This window comes from Falco biarmicus, chromosome 5 (genome assembly GCF_023638135.1).
Source record: "Falco biarmicus isolate bFalBia1 chromosome 5, bFalBia1.pri, whole genome shotgun sequence".
Taxonomy (NCBI): Eukaryota; Metazoa; Chordata; class Aves; order Falconiformes; family Falconidae; genus Falco; species Falco biarmicus.
This window is the reverse complement of record NC_079292.1, coordinates 56,071,503-56,091,370: the sequence shown is the minus strand read 5'-3', so window position 1 is coordinate 56,091,370 and position 19,868 is coordinate 56,071,503. Positions and strand designations below refer to the sequence as shown.

Here is a 19,868-nt window from a genome sequence, read left to right as displayed (position 1 = left end):
CTTTCATTGTGTCCTCCACTTAAAGTCACCAGGATAGCTATTTCCACAGTGTTCCTGTGAGTTACCTCCACAACACGGAGAGTCAGGCAGTCTTGGATGGGTATTACAAGCGGTATTTGCCCTGGCATTGACGTTCCTGCAAAATCACGGCTTCTGGGGCCTTCTGGATCAGACCCTGATTATGAACTCCCAACCTCCAAAAGCTGGATTCTTTTCTCAGATGCATTGCAGCTCCCAGAACAGTTTCTCATCACCCAGCTGCTTAGTATGAAATTGGGTGATGAATTTTTAGTTCACTCGAGGGTTATGCTCATTTTTATAGGGCTTGTCAAGGTGTGATTACACATATCCCTCATCAGTTAAGGTGTGGACACTTACTACAGAATATGAATACCTTCAAGTATGTCTACCATGACATGCTGACGAGCAAGTAGAGATGCCTTCATGGATTTGGGTTGCTTGACTACCAGAAGCCAAAGAGCTGCACTCCCTTCCAGCAGAGCCACGAGCTAACACCCAGGACTCTCAAAAGACAGCCATGGGAACATACACAGCGAGCTCCTGGGGGTTCAGGAGTGCAAGCCTTTATTTTTTGTAAGTCACAACATGGTTCAAGGACAGGACTTCCCACATCTGGGTGGAAAAGGCATGGCGTTAGGAAAACCTGTCAGCTCATTCATGTTGCAGCCCTTCATTGTAGCAGCACTCAGTTCCTGCCGTAGCCCAAGCTGCCTTACGATTTTGTCTCCTGGCTGCTCCTACCTGCAGCTTTCTTGTCTAGGAGAGACCCTCTTGCCTCTTGCTTTGACGTGACTCTGACCTCCCAAAAGCAGAGCTGCTCTCCCCGGGCGCAGGTGCGTCCCTGAGCTGCAAGGCAGCAGTGCCACCTCGGGGCGCTTCCCAAAATTGGGAAGTCTGCTAAAATACTGGTCAGTGTTCACATTTTTGCACTCCTACAGTGCCACTGGGTTAATGCTACCAGGAGAACTTTCCAAAACTTAATCTACCTGCTCTGCTTTCTCCCGATAATTTGTCATGCTGCTTTAGAAACTCTATTCAAGGCGAAACACCTCTCCCAGGACCCTGACTGCCATCTGGTATCAGCCAGTGAGGATCTGTGCCGTTACGGTTCCCCCAAGAGTATGAGTCTGCCTTTTGGTGAAGTGCACAGCTTGTTCCTTCATCTGGGTTAGCTCTGAGAACAGGGCTGCTGCAGCTGTTTCAGTTATTTAATACTTTGCACTTAAACCACTCTTGATACATTTCCTTGATTGCTGTTCAGATAGGCTGCAGCTGTCATCATGAATAAAACCTCTGTTATTAGCCGCAAGGGCAAATATTTGTTTGATGTTTAGAAGGCAAGCGGCTGTGAGCACTGGCTTACACTCTGGCCAGGCTGCCATTAAAGATTTTCCTTTTATAGGCATTCCCAGGTATATTATATAGGGCTACTACGGGCACTTCATAGCAAACCAGCACCGTAACTGATTAACATGGCCCAAAATAACCACAATCATGAATCTCTGTTAAAGCCCCTCCTGTATTACATTGATACAGATTGTTTGCTGTTATACAAACAGCAAACTCTGTGGTTTTATTTGAAAGGCACCGACAAGCGTTCAGAAGGGTGAACCAAGCAGAATTAATTTCCTCCCCAGAGCCAGGTAATACACCCTGCTCCTTAACTGCCCACCGGCCAAGGCATGATGGGCAGTGCTACATAATCCTCACAAACATCCCCTCTGCAGCTCCATAGAAGTAGACTTCATGCCTGCATTCCTAAAAGCTGCTTTTTTTTCCTTTTGAAAGTAGTAGAAAGTAGAAATCAGGAAAAGATTAGAGCCTTTTGCTATGTTTAAGCTCTATTTGGCCTCTTCTTCAACAGCAGATGTTAGACATTTAATTCTTGCACACTGAGATGAGCAAGGGCTGCACAAAACCTGTGCTGACAGAACACTCAGCGTCCACCCTTCATTCACCTCATCCAAGCTGCGTCAAGCCCCAGGAGCGCAGTCTTGATAAAATACACACTGCTTACAGAAGGAAAATTTTCTCAATTTAAGTAAGAAAAGTGCCTGCGACCAGTTCTAGCAAAGGGCAGTAGCCGCCACTACTTCCAGTAGCAGTACCTGGCACAAACTGCCTGGACAGTTTCTCATCTTGCACTTTCCAGCTGGGACCACTGCAGCTGGAAGTCAGCTGCATTCACTGGCAGCTGTGTGGATACAAACATTCAGACAGGAAAACTTGCTGTATTTCTTTTTATTGTAATAGAAAACCCCCCCACAAATCAAAACATCACTTTCTGCCTAAAGACATTATTAACATTTTTAAAATGGCATGGGGGAACCCCAGCAATACAAGACAGAATAGTAAGTGTGGGCAAAAGGGTTTTGTTCCCTTTCAGGAGTTCCATTTCCCTGCCCTCTTGTCAATCAGTTGGCTGAAGTTTGTCACCTATATACATTTACATACACTTCTCAGTCTAGTTTATATTCCTATGAGTACATACAGCTGGGTGGAATGTTGGGGGCACAGTCCTGCAATTTACATATAACCATCTTTGGAGAAAATGGGTTTCCTAAGAGGCCTACAGGGTACAGAGGTGGTTATCCAGTAAGACCAAGCAAACAGGATTCCCTCCTACAGCTTTTTTACCATGAAACACAGAGTAGATCCCAGGCCAGGAGACCCTCTAGGAGGTCCTTGGCTATTGCAAACCATATATGGCCAAGTGAAATTTCACTCAGTGACCTCGAAGCAGCAGCATTATCTCTGTAAAGGGGCTGCTCCGGATGGGAAAAGGCAGATTACAAAATGCATGGGGTGAGTATCTTCCTTTTCCTTCCTGCCTCCTGAGAGGATGTAAAAAGTCCTGAAGTAGGCAGCCCAGCAGAAACCAGGCTCAGGACCTTAAAGTGGTGGACATACAGAGGATATCTTCATTGTGCAAGAGTATGGGGCAGAATCTGTGGCACCGGTGCTTCCACCACAGGCAGCTGTGCCCGAACTGATAGCTTGCTGAAAGACAAGCAACCACAGCTGTGCTGCCTGTAGGTACCAAACTAGCATACCTAGATGTTGGACTGCGCTGTATCAGCTTGAGTATACCTGTTCAGTTGAGGAAGCGCCAAGATCCCTAACATGCTACAGTATTTTGTGGCACAGTCATGTGTATTAAGACAAAAGACCGGTTACTCTTCACAGAATAGGTATGGGAAAAGACTGGAGAGGATATACATACTAAACAGGACAACTAAGCTATGGCTTAGCAGAAAACAAACACTTAGCCAATCCCTCCTCTAGAAGCACCAAAAGGCATTCATAAAAGATTTGTTATAGAATGTCTTCTGCAAACAGGACATTTTGATAGGGAAAGATTGAAAGCTTTTGTATAAACTGATCTGTACTAACTGCTACAGTTGCTTCCAAGTCCAGTCCATCAAACAAAATGCTTAAGGAGAAGTTGATGACACAAGCAGAGAATGACAAGGAAAATAAAAAAAATCTAGTCTGCAAGGGCCACTGCTGTGCACTGAGGGTAGGTAAACACAAACCTGCAGAATGAACCGACGGTACCCTATTTCCACTAGTGCAGTGACTCCACAAGGTGCAGGGCAAGAGGATCTGTCAGAGCGACTAAACTTTAGTTTTCCTCCATTCCATCCCCTCAAAAATATGAACCATTACAGCCCACACTGAGTAACAGCACGAGAAACTTACCAAACTATATTATTCTAGGAGAAAGAGCCCAGCAGAGAAAAGACATCTCCCTTAGGTATGCAGGAAGTTTCCAGTGCAAGAAATTTGAGATACAGGACTGAACTTGCAGCAATACTTTTCACAACAAAGCACTGGACAAAGGGCTATACACGTTTGCATAGATGCTTTTTCAGCAGCATCTGGGATGTGCAATCCCCATTTATAGGGCATCAGCAGTATTCTGGGGTTTGTCCGATGTCTTTCTTGTGTTCCTTCCTAAATATAACTGCTACAAAATTGTTCAGGACAATAATGTATATACATGCATGAAAATAAATCAGTGTGTGCCTATTCTTTCATTACCCTGATCTTTTTCCACCGCAAATAATTGCAAAGCTGTAAGAATCTTAAACTAGAAGATGCAGTATTGATACAATCTAATGTCAGTCTAAGGACAGGACTGCTTCTGCATGTATCCCAGTAAACTCAATTCTTCCATAGAAAAGCTTAATTTTACTCTTCCTCCTTTTCTTTACATTTGGGAAGACCTACCACTTATTTCTCTTACACTTAAGCAGAGCCCTCTCTGTGTTGGGCTTGACTGCTTTGGAAAGGACAGCACTATCAAAGCAAGCTGGAACTCCTACAGCGTCTGCAACTAAATATCAAAGGCAGAATTGGTCCGCCTTACATCATCGTGCAGTTGCCATTTTATTCCTGCCTTCCTGTACTGTAACTCAGGCTTGGTAAGAAAAAAACCAAACCAGCTCTTATGCAAAGGTAAATAGTTAACAGGGTTCTGTCTATCTGCTGATAGACTTACCTGCAAGAAAAGGAAACATTTCACTTCATTTTACTTTCACCTGAAATTGGTTTCTACCATTTCTGCCCATGAGATTCTGTCCTTTCAGTTGGTTCTTTCCTATAACTCTTGGGCCTAACATTATGAGGCTCTGGTAGCCTTCAGTTCCAGCCTCCCTCCCCACACATGGCTAGTCCTATTGAAAGTTTCAGCTTCTCAGTGTGACACTGACACACTGTTCAGCTTGACCACCTTTCCCACACAGCTGTGCTGCTGCAAATATTCTAGTCAGATGAGTTCAGCTTTTCCCCTGAGCAAATAACATAATGTCAATGAAATATGCAGAAGACTAATCCTGGGACACCTTCACTTCCTAGGCTACCAATACCTCCTTTGTCTTTTTGCTACAGACTTCAGCAAATAGCTCCATAATATAGGCAGTGACAGGAGAAAGACGCCAGGCTGCAAGGGATGGCTAGGACATCCCCTTATTTTCTCCAAATTGTGTAATGGGCCCTTGAACACTCACGGAATGAATTCTCACTTACCAGCACAGGAGTTACTTAGAAAGTGTCAGCCTACTCAGGCAAGACAGCCTTTATAAATTAGTATAATACTATTAGAAATTATGGCAATCTTTTTGGTAGCATTGTCATACATGCACCCTGATAAATCCTCTCCCTAGAAATTTTAAAACTTGTAACTTCTGTAGAGTTAATTCTGATGGGAAGTTATAAAATAGAAATCTGGTAGATTCATGTTTAAAAAGGAAGAGGCCTTGTGAGACTGGGCACACTCTGTCACTCCTGTTAGCTCTGTCCATTATGTCTGCTGAAGGTATTTCCTCCGGGTGGCTGGATCTGGATGGAGTCCAGGAGGGGCCTTAAAGCTTGTCCAAAAGGTCTGAAAAGGTAAAGAAATAAACATCTCAAACAGTTTACTTGATGGACAACTTCCCAAATAGCTTACTTGATGAACAACTTTCCCCATTTACTACTGAAGTGCACTCACTTCCTAGACTGCAATCAAACCAACACTGCAGAACCAAATTTGAAGACCAGACTTCCACTAAAAACTAAAGCAAACAAATTTAACCTATTAAAGAGAGTTTACTGTTCAATAACTAAGAATCTTAAACATGATTTTATATAAGCTAGTTCTGAGACCTAACATGCCCAGACTGCTAATGTGGTAATACTGTGTCTGAAACCAGCTTTTAGTAATTCATTCTACTTAAGCGTGCGAATGAAATCCCTGTTATGCAACTGCAATGCTCCATTAAGCACCACACCAATATTAAAGACTGCTAAAAGAATAGCCTCTACTTCCCTTATGAGAGAATGGTTCAACACTCACAGAATGATTTCTGTTGCAATCTGTAGCACCTGGTCTATCTTTCAATATGACTCACTCTGTTACAGACTTTATCTGATTTTGAGATATCTGAAGCAGTAAGAGCCCAGGGTAGAAGATACTCGTCTCACAAATAAGGTGGGTATACCACTATTATGAGAAGTAAGACCTAAATGATGGAACTCAAGATCCACTGGGATCCTCGTTAACTGAGAGTTAAAACCCCCCAAAACCAAAATCCAACCAAACAAAAAGAGTTGAGCTGAACTACCAAGCAGGAATTCTTTCCTCTTTTTCATGTTCTCTTTTTATATCCTAACTTTAAAACTGCAGAGTTAATTTTAAAATTACATCTCCCCCGCCTCTTCACAAGCAAAGCTGACACCTTCACTGCAACTACGGTGCTTAGATTAAGAGAAGGGACCTTTAACAGATACTGGCTTCCCAAGACAAGAAAACTTGCACCATTTTCTGAAACTTTCTACGCTTGTCTGGTCACATGTAAGACACCAACACAAAGTAACTAGTTTAAGTTAAAGGCAGAAGAACAGCCTTCTCTTGTTTTCTTAGTAATACCAGTGCCAGTCAGCACTTGTTACACAGTGTTGTAACTGTTGAAGTAAAGCAAATAGCACCCTATCCTTAATCTTATGCTAGCTCTGACAGAGCCAGCAGAAACTGGTACTGCAGGCTCTGTCAAATGTTGAAGCTTTAGCATGAAGCAATATGCTATAGAGAGGAGCAGCATGCATACTCACGTGGCAAGAACTTCAGCTGGAAGGTCAGTGATATAGGAAGGGATTTTTCTTCCTGTCAGGAACTGTGCCACTTCATTACTGAAGGTGTTGCAGTTATGTTCAAAGAGGTTGTAAGACTCTCCTCTGTACCACAGGAAAGGAATTGAAACATAAAAAGACAGACTCAGCAATAAATTTAACAAGCAGAAAAACTTAGACCCCTAATGAGGAACATCTCCTTACACTTTTCCTTACAAAGAATTCCAAGGCAAAATACAGACAGCAATTCACCTTCAAATTCAACCGAATCGGAGTGGAAAATGACATCTCTCTGCATCACTGACTTTATACAATGCTTTTTTGGAGGATAAGTGAGGTCAGGTTTCTTCAATTAAAACCACAGAAGGAATAACAAGAAATCACAGGAATTATTGATGTTGACGTATAGCCAGAACACTAAATGCTGTTTCCTGTCCTTGCGTGAAGTAGCCTAGACTCTTTAACAGTCAGTATCTTGCTTTTACTCATCTGAAGGTTGGCAGCTTTATTACAACGCTTCACCTGTGACTTGTGGGGCAAAGCACTATTTACTGCAATATTTCATATAATGCCTTCATTTTCCCTGGTGATTCTCTGAAAGGCATTTCAGGCCATTTTAGGAAAAACAACATTAAAGACTTCCTGGCAGAATGCTTTCCCAGCCTAGCTCAAGACTAGCACATCAGAGGGAGGCCTAGCTGGTGGCTCCTTGTATACCAATGCATCAGTTCCAGTCTTACATTTGGAGAGCACCAAATAATACAGTAAGCAGACAAAGCTTCGTAAGCAGGATTGGTTTTATAACACCTTCCTTTATTCTGCATCCTTTCCCCTCATGGCTTTTTTTATTACAGTACAAGCTGCCACTTACCGAAACATCGATTCCCCCAAAGAGGAAAGATATTCCAGAAAAATTTCTTCTGTGACTTCAGTGTTTCCCAGGTCAACAACTGAGTCTGGAGGGCCAAGAAGTGTCCCTCCCTGTAAAAATTAACAGCCAAGAGACAATGTTAAATGAACAGACTGAATTCATTTGGAAGACTACTGAATAGAGCTATTGTGGCTTGTCCAGGCGCAAAAGGAGGAACTTTTCGTATGTTTGTCAAGCAAAAAGCCCCACTGGCCTCCCCTGTTCTGCACTTGAGAATGAGAAGTAACATAGAACCCACATTTCAGCTTGTATACTTGGCTCTTTGTGCTAGAAGTTCCAAGCTATGGCAAAATTCTGCTGCAGAAGAATGGCCCATCAGTTTTGCCTCCCCAAGAATAGAAAGGTTCTGTTGACAAAGCATCATGACTTTTTTAATCTTAAAAAGGATGCCTTGAGTTGCCAAGTCTGCATGGAAAGCCTAATGATACAGAATTAGACAAGGTGTCACTCTGGCAACGCAGCTGCAGAAGGCACCTTGGACAGATAAGACTCTATCAACAGAAGCAACTCCCAACCTGTATTTAGTTGGGCTTAAATCCACTGTCCTTTTCCCCAGATGCCCCAGGCAACGATGGCAAGCAGCCACATCTGGCTGAATTCAGATGCCTTTTGCAGCTTTTCTAGAAGACAGTGACACAAGCAATTCTGATCAAGTTACCATAACACAAAATTATCAGAAAAATAAGTTTAACTTACAGGTGCACAGCTGGAGATTCCTCCGCTGCCATAGAAGAATTCATCCTTGTGGACTATTATGGAGGTGTGCCTGCCACAGAGGACAAAATCCAGGTGAAACAAAGGAAATATTTAACATAGCACATAAATCACTGGTAAATTTAGGTGCTCAAGAACATTGTGAAGTGAATAACTGAAAGAAAAGGCCAACACGTTTCTGTGAATAGGAACAGGATCTGCTGGGACATGAATGGATATGGAAGCAATGATTATCAAGCCTACTGTAACTCTGTAAGCAATTGGGAATGAACAGGCTTAGTTAGGTGCCCAAGCATGAAGGAAGATATGACAAGAGGGACTTTCACAACAGCAGAAGATCTCCAGCAGCCTCTTTCAGCTAACAGGCTGAGGGTAAAGTCACAGAGGTGGAGAGATGGAGCTAGTCCTGCTACCACATTGACAGAAGCACATGTCTGAGAGACACTGACTGAGAGGGCCAGACAATCACTGGAGATGGATCAATTCAATAGAGAAGAAAATGGATTGACAAGGTGGGTTGGGTTGGTTTTTTTTTTTACCCTTTTTTTTAAAAAAAATCCTCTTAATATGAATTATAGCAAATTGGGGGCTGTTTTGTAACCAAATGTAGCCACTGTTCTTATATGCCAGAAGGCCTGATTCTGTAATACCTTCCTTGCACCTATTCTTTTACATTTAGCCATGACTGCAATTAGAAGACCAAGTGCTTGGGACAAGGACATCCTACCCTTGAAAAAGTATACAAGTGCACTAAAACGCAACTGCTACTACCAACACTTTTTTCATGGGGTCCACTGAGCATTGAATGGAAAAGTTTAACCAGCACCTGACTGTACATCACCTTACTGTCAATCTGTAGTCAGGAACAAAAATTGCCTTGGTTTCTCTTCAGCACCAAAATGTTCTTAAGATCTGAACTATTATATATAAGCTCATATTGAAAATACTTCCCATAGCACAAAGTGTTTAACACACATTATGCAATTTAAATCTAGTCACTTACCAGATGCCATCCAGTTGTTTCCCTGTATGCAGAGAAAAGAAGAGTTATTAGCAATGTATTTTCCAGATTTCAGCCTACTTTCTGTCAGTTACTTAGGAACCATGCTTATTATTTCACCATGACAGTAATACCAAAGATTTTATCCCAGAGCTGCTTCTAAAGAAACAGAATGTCATTCTTTCAAATTAACTACTCCATCCATTTTACTGCTGTACTTTTTTCCTCCTGCATGTAGAGGTGGCAATGCCAACCTATGCCAGTGCTTATGTTCCTTGGGCTTTTGTCTACAGACCAAGAAAAAAAACCCTCTTCCTAAAATTAGAGTCTTCAGTCAGTTCCAGAAGAGCTGAATTTTACACTGATTTCATAACTGCAGGCAGCTAGCCAGCACAGAGTATTCCGTTTTCTTTTTCAGTAACTGATGAGAGATCTGACTTGAATACATGATCTGTGGTGATAGTCTCTATAATCTATTCAATGGTTTCCTCCTTTTCCTCCCTCCTCTGCCCTTAAAAATTAAGCTTAAGTGGGAGTTGGGGGAGAGAAGTACAGTGTTGAAATTTATGCAAGTTATAAAACTGTGTTTTGTAGAACACAGCAGCAAAGCCTTGCTTCAGGCACCACTAAACTGATAGCATCACTGTGCCTTAGAGAAAGTCTTTTCTGAAACGTGTTTCCAGTTCCCCAGAAGTGGGAAACCTAAACCTCCGTGTTCATGGTAGGATCTCAAGACCAGACCTCTCTTCAAAGGGTTCTAGGCTCAATTATTTTATCTGTCATAACCTAAAGGCTTGGTCCCTCTTTGTAAACTTGTAGACAGCGACAGCACGCTATGACAGATACACTACAACTTCATTTTGCCAAACAAGGTGCATAACACCCAGAAAAGTGGATTTAGAACAGAAAAACTTTGCGCATACCAACATTTGGTATTCTCCTGAACCCATGCAGCAGACCAAGTGCTCCTCTGCCATAGCTTCTGCTTGCAGCAGGCTCCTGATCCTTTTAGTCACCCTCCACATATAAGCGCTCTCCCCCAACAGACCACTTCCCACACCACTATCCTTTATATCCAAGTAGCACCTCTTCCAAGATGTTTTGTTGTTACTGTTCAACTTTTGGATACCAGAATGTGATGTGATGATCTGCTAAAGTCATCTGCAGGTTTCCCAGAGCTGTATGAAAGACCACTGCAAACATGATAAAAAGAAGACACCTGAGCATGAAAGGCACCGTTCTAGTAAAAATTTGTTCAGAAAGCACTAATGGATTAATTTTTGCCCAATAGCTTTGCTCTGGTTTGGACATCATCTGCTTGCATCACACCAGCCTCAGGCCTCCCAAAGGTAGCCACTGATCTTGATTCCTAAACCCTGGCCATTATGCCTAGATATTATCCTCCTTCTTTAAACACAGCCTCAGAGCCATGGTCTTTTTTTTTTTTTAAAATGTTTTATTCAAATGCTTGTGACATTCAGGCTTTTCCTAGCTATCTTAAGGGCCACTCCCTTAACTGACTTTACCTCAGGATTTGGTTGCATCCCTCATCACACTGTCAGCCTTGCCTCTCCCTAGCAACTATTCCACCAGCCACTCTGCTTGAATTCCCACAGCTTATGGTGCTGAAACTGCACTGTGACTGTTTTTCAAAGGCTGAAATCAGATACTCAGTATAACAGTAATTCATTCCACTCATTAAGAAAATGTTTGGCAAAAATGCAGCTCAGCTCAATTGCATTCCCCTGCTCTTCCCCCACAATTCCCACAGAGCATGCAGAACATTACATACTGGGCCCCAGTTAATGTCATCAGTGGCCTAAAGCTAAACAGTAGTTTGATGGAGCAGTATTTCATCCCTCAGCCTCCAGGATGCTGGCTTCTCTGCTGAAACTTTAGGGGTCATTCTTCTGCTGATTTCCAACTTCTTCTAAGATACCTGGTGCAGTAGCAGTGATGGGGTACATTGTCTCAGTTCCACTTGTCCTGTGGGAAGACTTTCTTTGATTGTCCTTACTTAGATCAGTGCCACAGTATCAATGGCCTACAGGGAGGCAGAGGCATCACCATTCCCTTTCTATAGGCAGAGGGTCTTGGGGTATTTATCCCCTCCTCCTCTGTCAAGGCTGTTTTGGCCTGTGAGTGCCAGGAGTCAATATGCTGCTGTGAAGAAGCCATAGCTGTTCACGAGTTCTTTCTCTTGGTCAAAACCAACTTTCTGACATCATCAGGATTGGGTAAAAAGAGGAACAAAACTGACGAGAATAATCCTTCAAGAATTCTGGGAAAAAGATGTTTATGTATCCAAGTAAGGAATAAACAATCACTACCATATTTTTTCTGCTCGAGACTGAAGCAAAACAGGCAGAGATAGATACCTGCTTCAGACAGGGGCTGTATAAGACTGGAGGCAGGAAAAAGGCTGTTGTGACAATAGAGACATCAGTTGAAGTGAGCGCACACAGTTTTGAAGTAGGTGGATTGATCTGTCACTACTATGGATCACAGCCAGACAGCAAGCATATTCACTGTCAACTCGTTGCACAGAAACGTAGGCATGGAGTAGGATGAAGGCCAAAAGATAGTAGCAATGATGAGAGAAGTGGAGCGGTGTGTTGCAACATCCCAGGAGCATTTGCTGCTCCTTTAATGTGTCCCATCCTGTTGCACACCTCAATCCTCTGGCCCTTGTTCCACACCTTTCCCATCGGAGCTTCTGCCTTGCGCTCTGGAGCTGCTAGAAACCAATGACACTGCAAGCCCATCAGCAACACGCCAGGTAAGGTACAGTGCACTGCCCCAACTCTAGCAGGGGGCCTGCAATAGGCTCTACCTCTTCACTTTGCACAGTTAGTGTTCCACATATCTGTTAATAAGTTATTACCCATTTGTTCACATTAAATCGCTGTTTTCCACTAGAAACTTGAACTTTATCCCTCAGGGCAGAGAAACAAACCATTTCAAAAGGCAGCATATACCAGAATTGTATCTGCCCTTTTGCATCCTAAATGGAAAAAAACCCAAACATCTTAATATTCACTTTCACACACATTTCCCGCAAACAATGATGAAAGGCTTTCCACAAAGTTGCCACTTTGCACCTAGATTCTGCATGCAGGTGAAAGTTAGAGCAGGTGCTGACAATGTCACAGGTGCTGCCAGGAACCTGCTTATGCAATTACAACACCTACTTGAAAAGATCATTGCAGCAAAGGCTACTACACGTTGGGCTGCTCTAGCATGATTGCAGCCAGCAGCTAAAGAGAGGTGACTCTCCCCTATTCAACGCTTTTGAGACCACGTCTGGGGTGCTGTGTCCACTTTTGGATCCCCTAGTGCAAAAGACACTGACATACTGAGCTGGAGCACTTGCTGTAGTGAAGAGTGTCTGAGAGAACTGATCTGCTCAGCCTCAAGAAGAGAAGGCCAAGAGTCTTTATCACTGTCTACAACTACCCGTTAGGGTATGGAAGGAAAAGGAGCCTTGTTCTACTCAGAGGTGCACAGTGGAAGGTGACAGGTGCTAGCTGGAAAATGGGAAATCCCCAATCCAGTAAGAGGAGAGAAAAAAAAGTTACCATGAAGGTGATCAAACACTGGAGCAGGGGTCCAGAAAGCGTATGGGCTTTGCAACCTTGGAGATACTCAGAACTCAGCTGCCCAGGGCCCTGAAGAATCTGCTCTCGCTGGATCTACCTTGAGCAGGACCTCCAGAGGTCCCTTTCCACCAATGCAGTTCTCTGTATGAAAAAAACCTAAACAAAATTCAGGAAAGGGACTTTGCATTAGACTGCAGTCCAATCCTGGGGGACTCCTCTCTGGCTGCTACACATGAATTCTGTAGCAAACAACAGGCAGTAACTGCCAGGGCAGTAACAGAACATCTCTTGCCAAGTGGAGCTGCCTATCTTCACAACGCAGGTCTGTCTGAGGCTGCTCAGCTAGGTCAGTTTGTGCCAAGCACTGGTTTGATGATCTTAACAGGGCTGCTGACCTGCTGTTTTTGCTTGGCCCCTATAAAACATTAACCAGGCTGGCATTGTGGAAAACACATGCCAGATCTGCAGCACTGATGACAGTAAGGCATCCGTGGTAGCTCTCCAGCCTGCTGCAGACAAAATAAAATCCCCTTCTGCCACTGGTGGACTGTGCTTGGTTAGAAGCAGTGTGAGCCTCTCCAATGACAACACTGCTGGGGAATCCCATGCCTAAGAAACCTGCCATTATTGGCCACATATGCATCACCCAGAGACATATAAGACCAAGAACTTTTGGTATGCTGCTGCTGTTTCCCATGCTGCACAGCTGGCTGTTGTCATCTCAACTCCGAACTGACTGACAGAGGAGTAAGTCAATGGCCACCAGCTTTTGAGGAACGTGGGCAGCTTCCCTTTCCTGCTGCTCAGCAAGAATCTCAGTGTTGTTATCTGTTGCATCATCTAAGAGGTTCTGTATAGACCTTCATGGACACCATCTTCCTGCTGAAGTTTTGCCTCTGTTGGTGTTCCTCCTATATGACTCTTCGTGACCTTCTCTCAAACTCAGACATTGCACAGAACAGGTGACAGCCCACAATCACTGCCACTCCTGAACAAGCTCACATAAAGCAACTGGGGCAGCCTGCACTAAGGAGTTACATCTTGCCTTCTGTTGGACATTGTCCACTATATACAAAATATGTTGCTCGCAGCTTCTGAAGGCCTGATACACACACCAGTCCCAACAGTATGATCAAGCAAGGATCAGCACTGCTCTGTTTCCACAGCCAGCTGCCCAAGTGACAGCATGAACACAGTATTGCTGTAGTGGTGCTATGGCACAAATTGTATCCAGGCCTTGCAGTGACGCTTTTCAATAAAGCTGCCTCTGGCAGCACTGTCCAGCTTAAAAAAATAGAGGGTCAAGTTTGCCAGGGAGCCTCCCCAAATAATCCTACAGTGCAATAGAGTTTATATCCTGTAGTCAATTGAGTGGTCTAGAAGAAGGGATTGCAAATACCATCTGGGATACTGACTGACATCACCATATTTCATGCTTTTCCACTCCTTACCGCAACACTCCAAACTCCCATGGCATGCTGCAATGTGGACAGGCCTATACACTGGTACTGCCACCAAACCCAACACATTTACTCATAATCTGAGGCTGTCTATTATATAGAAAAGTCTAATTCCCCAGTCATTTCCATTTGAGCTGCAAAAGCCTTTAAATTGTAAGCATTACCCTTTACTCAATACCTACGGCAAAGATAACCCAGATGATGCACATGCATAGAACGCAAAGCAGGAACATGCTGGTGGAACGATGCTCTTTTGGGAATCTACTGTCCATCCAGGCGAAACAGAGAAACAGCAAGATGCCTAAAGAGTTTTAATATTCCAAGGGATAGAGTGCTGTTGAACAAGAGAGGGTGTTGCCAATTTAGATGTACACACTTAATCATACAACAATTAGCGCCCATGGTCAAGTTACCAGGCATCAGCTGTCCCACCGTAATTGCCTGTGTGCAAGCTCAGCCTGAAGCATGAGGCTATTCAGCTTAATTTGTCTGCTTCCACCATGACCTAATGCAAAGCAAGCTACCTTGTGTTTGTCCCAGACCATGAACATGGGTGTGAAAGTTACTGTGATATATCTGTGAGTTTAGGGTGATGGCTTGTCAGTCTTTGGAAACCTGGTCACATACAGATCAGGTGATCTTTCGATCTTTCAGTCTTCCACCCCCGCCACCCCCACTTGCTGAGGGGTACTTATATGGATCTGTTCTGAAAATACTCACTAGAACTCAGGAGAAGATGCCAATTCAGCATAGATCTGTGTGCTTAAGCATCTCTAAGATACAAATTGTTTGAACGAGGCAGAGTATCACCTGGCAAGCAAACAAGTTTTTTTATTTGCTGTTATTTTTCTTTAAAACATTCATAGCTCAAATATTTTCACACTGCTTACATGAGCTAAAAACCTATGAGAAAAATACAATGTTCAAATGCAGTAAACAATTGCAGGACCCTCAGCTTAGTCACAGGAATGTGGAGAATGAAGTAGTGAGATTTGTTTGTTGTACAACTGATTCAGGAGACTATCATTGTTAGGATATGAGGGTATTTTGAAAGATGCAAGCAATCCCATACAATTCTGGAATACAATCAAACAGGATTACTTCCATGCTTGGATTTATCTGGAAGGCCAAGCAGAAGGAAGATTAGATGCTCGCCAATCTATTTCACTGACACAGTTAATTTGTTAATCTTGAGGGCCATGCGATGTAGTTTATTCCTGTGCATTTTAAATATCAAGTGAAAGTGGTGTTTGTATATTAATCCAAATTATTAGACTGAAAGGAAGAAAATTTCTGAGACATGAAGGAACTATATAAGGAGGCGGGTACTTAGTTTACCCCATTCAGAACTCAGGGAATCCATCCCTCAGCACAAGAACAACACCTGTTCCTGAGCTGTAAAGAAAGAATAAGCAGCTTAGTATTTTTAACAATATATCTATGCTCTGCAATGGATATGTCAGGCCCAGAAGACCGTAAAACACCACAAAAAAGTAACAAACTGGTCTCCTGTGGAAATGGAAGCAATACAATTCAGTCAACCAGTGTGGTATTTCTAGCAGTGCATTGCTTTGCACATTGTTGTAATTTCCTTAGGCTAATTATCAAGATTCCTGCCCTTTTTGAATTGAAAAATATCTTAATTAGTCAAGCACTTCCTCCTATATGCTACCCAGGGTGCACAACAAGCAAAAAAACTAACGGAGAGGGAGAAGTCTGCTTCAGTTCCCTTCTCCTTGAGGTGCCTAGAAAGACCAAGAAGTAGGCTGGATTGGGGAAAGGTAATGCACTTGATTTTCATGAAATCCCTAGCAAATGCTCTGGAGCAAAGCTGATGGAATCTCACACTGGAGCAATTCAAAACTCTTCAGAGTGAGTGGAGGAGAGGCACAGTAATGAGCTGGGTCTGGGAAAAAAGGAACAAAGAAGGTGGTACCTCCTTTTAGCAGTTACCTTTTGCTCTGATGCTTTCTGGGCTGTTAAGTCCCTACAGCTGAACGCACCACTTAAAAATTTCAACTGACACATACTCCTAGTCAACTCACCATTCATTTATACTACACTGAGCCAAAGCTGATGTGGTAAATGAAGCGCCTGTCCATTCTGTGAGTCACATAAGCAATAACCTCAGTTACAGGACAGAAGAACTTTGAGAGCTCCGAGACATCTTTCTTTAAGCCCATGATGCAACAGGATTTTAACCTTCCTTAAAAGATTTCTCTGCCTTTGGACATCTACTTCAAAATCAGCACTGCAAGCTGAACTATTCTGTTTTCCTCCCCACCCTCCACAGAATCAGGTGGATTGTTTTCTGTCTTGAAAACAGAAATCTCACAGCATTCAGGTTAACATTTGTTATTAGATCGTGTAGTTGGACAAATTGTAGTCTCATAAACTGAGAACAGGGGAGAGGGAGAACATTACCTGTAGAGAAGATGCATATAGAGCAACAGCACACAAAAATTAAACACACCACTTCTGATATCAAAGCCAATTGAATCACAATATTTGGTCACATATACTTTAGAATAGAAATATTAATTGAAAAGTTACAGGAAACTCACAGGAAAGTAAGAACAACAAAAGCAGGCTGAGTAGAAAAAGAGTAAACTTGCCAAGAAAAGTGAAGATGGGCCTATGTGGCATGACTAAGTCACTCTAAGGCCTGCTATGAACAGTGCTGTATAGCTCTGCCTTCCAGGTTCACCATTCTATGATGATGGAGAACCGATAATGAAAAAGGTGGGATAACATTTAGTAGTGAGAGCTGATCCTTGAATGCCATACTGACATAACCCTTAATGCCTCTGGATCCTATTAGCACCACTGAAGACACCATGTGGTGATGCTCTTGCATGGTCAGACCCATACGAAGGGATTCATCCCTCTCTGGCAGGGTGATCTGAGCTTATTTTTGAGCATGCTAGGAATAGATTTTAGCACAATCAACTAACATATTTGTTTCTTCTTTCTAGAACACATGTGCTTCCAATACAGGTGATGTTAGAGAATTATCACTCAAAGCAAAAGCATTGTTTCAATCAAACTTGGTGTCTATGAAAGAATACGGTAAGTAGAAATGACAAATGTTTAGTCATCTAAGAAATCCTTTCCTCTTCAATTTCTGTGACTTTCCCTGGTGGCATACGGTTTATAAACATCACTGACAAAAAAAAAAAAAAAAGAAAAATAGCTATTGACCACCTGAAAGCTGATGTACAGAGAAGTAGCAACACTTTTCTTTGTTCTTCAAGAAAGAAAAGGTGTGTACATGAGGGAAGAGGAGTATTCTCTCCATCACTTTGCTCTCAGGGATGTTTCTAAAATAATCTGGAGGTATGACAGAGCTGACTAATCACACAGAAGAGACTTGAAGGAAAAAAGGAACAAACAATTATTTGTTTTATGGACAATCCAGTCACCGGACCCACATAATCCCAAATATTCTGCAGTCTGCATTGTCACTGTGACCACACAGGCCTAGTTGGCCCTGTTCCATGAACACGTCTGAACTCAGCTAGTTACCAGGCAGTACTAGCAAGCAACATTTCCCACACTACCAAGAGATGGGTTCAGATTTTTAAGTTTTTCCTTCCATTACTTGGACTCCTAGAAATTCAGCACCAAATCATATCACATGCACAAAGTTTTTAAGTTGTTGTTTGGATAGCATAAAAAGCACTAAAACCGAAGTCATTCACTAAGTGTTTTTATGTGCAAATTCAGAAAGCTACAAGGACCCAAGATTAACTTTGTGGGTAAGGAGAGCTAAAAAGCCTTGATCTATGTGAAGACTGGCATAAAGATACACATAGTGACAACCTGTTTCTGTACAAGTCTTTGCTCGGACCAACACTTTGAAATAAAACTGGTTAAAATCTGCTCTCCTCAAACACAGGGAAAATCATGTACACATGTAATCCATATGCAAAGGTTTATAACTCTTAGCATAAGGTAAAACATGACTGCTACAAACAGATGAAAAGTTACTTCCCTGAGGGCTACAACAGAAGCAACTCTGACCACACACAAAGTTTTTGAGGTTATCCAGTGCAGGAAACACACTCAAAGTTGGTGTTGCTGGCTGGCTGGCTAACAGAGCACATCACATACAATCTTTGGAATATTTTCTTCTAAACTTGGCAAGCCTATAATTGATGTGTATGAAACCTCATGCTAAGAATTATTTGGACCTTCATTTTAAGCTCTCAGGAAAGCACAGCAACTCCTTGTGGGACAGATGAGCAAAGCGAATGCCAACAAACTGTAAAACAAGATGACATGAAGCAATCTGTTCAGTCACCGAGCCTGTTGAGAAGTCTCTTTTCACACGGACTGCTGGCCTGCACGTAACTGGCATAAACCACTCTCTCCTCACGTTCCTAATCCATTCTCCCAAAACTTCAAGCAAAAGCTAAGGTTCCTTTACACCCCTGGTCCGAGGTTCTGTTGGACGCACACACATCTTTGATAAGACACAACAAACTTCACAGATCCCCTGGAGCGAGAAGGTGGCCACTCACACACCACAACCTGCGCCGACCTGGGCCTCAGCGCAGCCTCACCACAACATGGAGCCCCTTGAACTCCACAACCCTGTCAGCAGCAGGCGGCCTTCTCCAGCTCAGCCTTCCTGCCAGGGCATCAAGCAGCCAGGGCGCCAGGAACTGTGCTTTCCGTCGCTTCAGGGGCTAAGTAATACTTTTAATTAGCCTTCAGTAAACGATGCCAACGAAGCGGCAAAGAACGGGAGGAGGCTGTATGGATCCCGTTCACCTGGAGCCACCTGACTGACAAGGGAGGCCGGGAAGCTGCGGCTAAGGAAGCCCCACGTCGTCCCCACGCACCGGGCCGCGGGCCAGGCCCGCACGGACCCGCACGCCGCCGCCGCAGCCCGGTGCCCGCAGCCGCCGAGCGCTGCCCGCGCCCTCAGGGAGCCCTTCCCCGGCGGGCCGCTCCCTCGGGAGCGCCGCACCGGGCGGGGAAAAGCCACCCCCGGGGCCCATTTCCGCGCCGTTCCCCGGCGCAGCGCGGCGAGGCTGGGCAGTGGCGGGGGCACACGGGTCCCCGGAGGAGGCGGCGGCGGGAGGGCCGGGCCGGGCCCCGCGCGGAGGCGGGGCGGTGCCGGTGTCCCCGGCGTGCTCTTACCCAGCATGAGGGGGCTGAGGCGCCGGGCCATGCCCTTGGACAGGTCGTAGACATAGAGCTTCACAGGGTGCAGGGCCAGCGGCTCCTCCATAGGGGTGCGGGCACGGCCGCCGGACGGCACCCGGAGCCCTGACAGACACCCGCCGCCCGGCCGGGCGCCGGGAAGCGGAGGAGAAGGGGAAAGAGCGGCCCCGGTGCCGGTCCCGCCGCCGCTCCCGGGTGCGGCGGCACCAGCCGTGAGGTGACAGGCGGAACAGAAGGGGCGACGCTGGCTCCGCGCATGCGCAACAGTCGCCGACCGGCCCGGCTGCTCTGTCACTGCGCCGTTATGCAGCGCGGCGATTCCGGCCTGGGGCCTTAAGGGCGGAGCTAGAGGCGGCGGG

General features: G+C 44.3%; 1 protein-coding gene across 1 annotated transcript; it reads right to left on the bottom strand.

Moving 5' to 3' along the window:
* Window positions 1-2,247: 2,247 nt before the first annotated feature.
* DESI1 (desumoylating isopeptidase 1) lies at window positions 2,248-19,838 on the bottom strand. Its single transcript, XM_056340387.1, has 6 exons — window positions 19,486-19,838; window positions 9,282-9,303; window positions 8,261-8,330; window positions 7,505-7,614; window positions 6,616-6,738; window positions 2,248-5,407 (listed from the first exon to the last, which is right to left on the bottom strand). Exons 1-6 carry the CDS (start codon window positions 19,574-19,576, stop codon window positions 5,314-5,316), a joined length of 510 nt encoding a protein of 169 aa, XP_056196362.1. The 5' UTR covers window positions 19,577-19,838; the 3' UTR covers window positions 2,248-5,313.
* Window positions 19,839-19,868: the final 30 nt, after the last annotated feature.

Coding starts and splice junctions, on each gene's coding strand:
- DESI1 (XM_056340387.1), bottom strand. CDS start 19,576: ATGGAGGAGCCGCTGGCCCTGCACCCTGTGAAGCTCTATGTCTACGAC. Junction 8,331..9,281: donor AAACAACTGGATGGCATCTG/GTAAGTGACTAG, acceptor CCTCTGTGGCAG/GCACACCTCCATAATAGTCC. Junction 7,615..8,260: donor GAATCTCCAGCTGTGCACCT/GTAAGTTAAACT, acceptor TAATTTTTACAG/GGAGGGACACTTCTTGGCCC.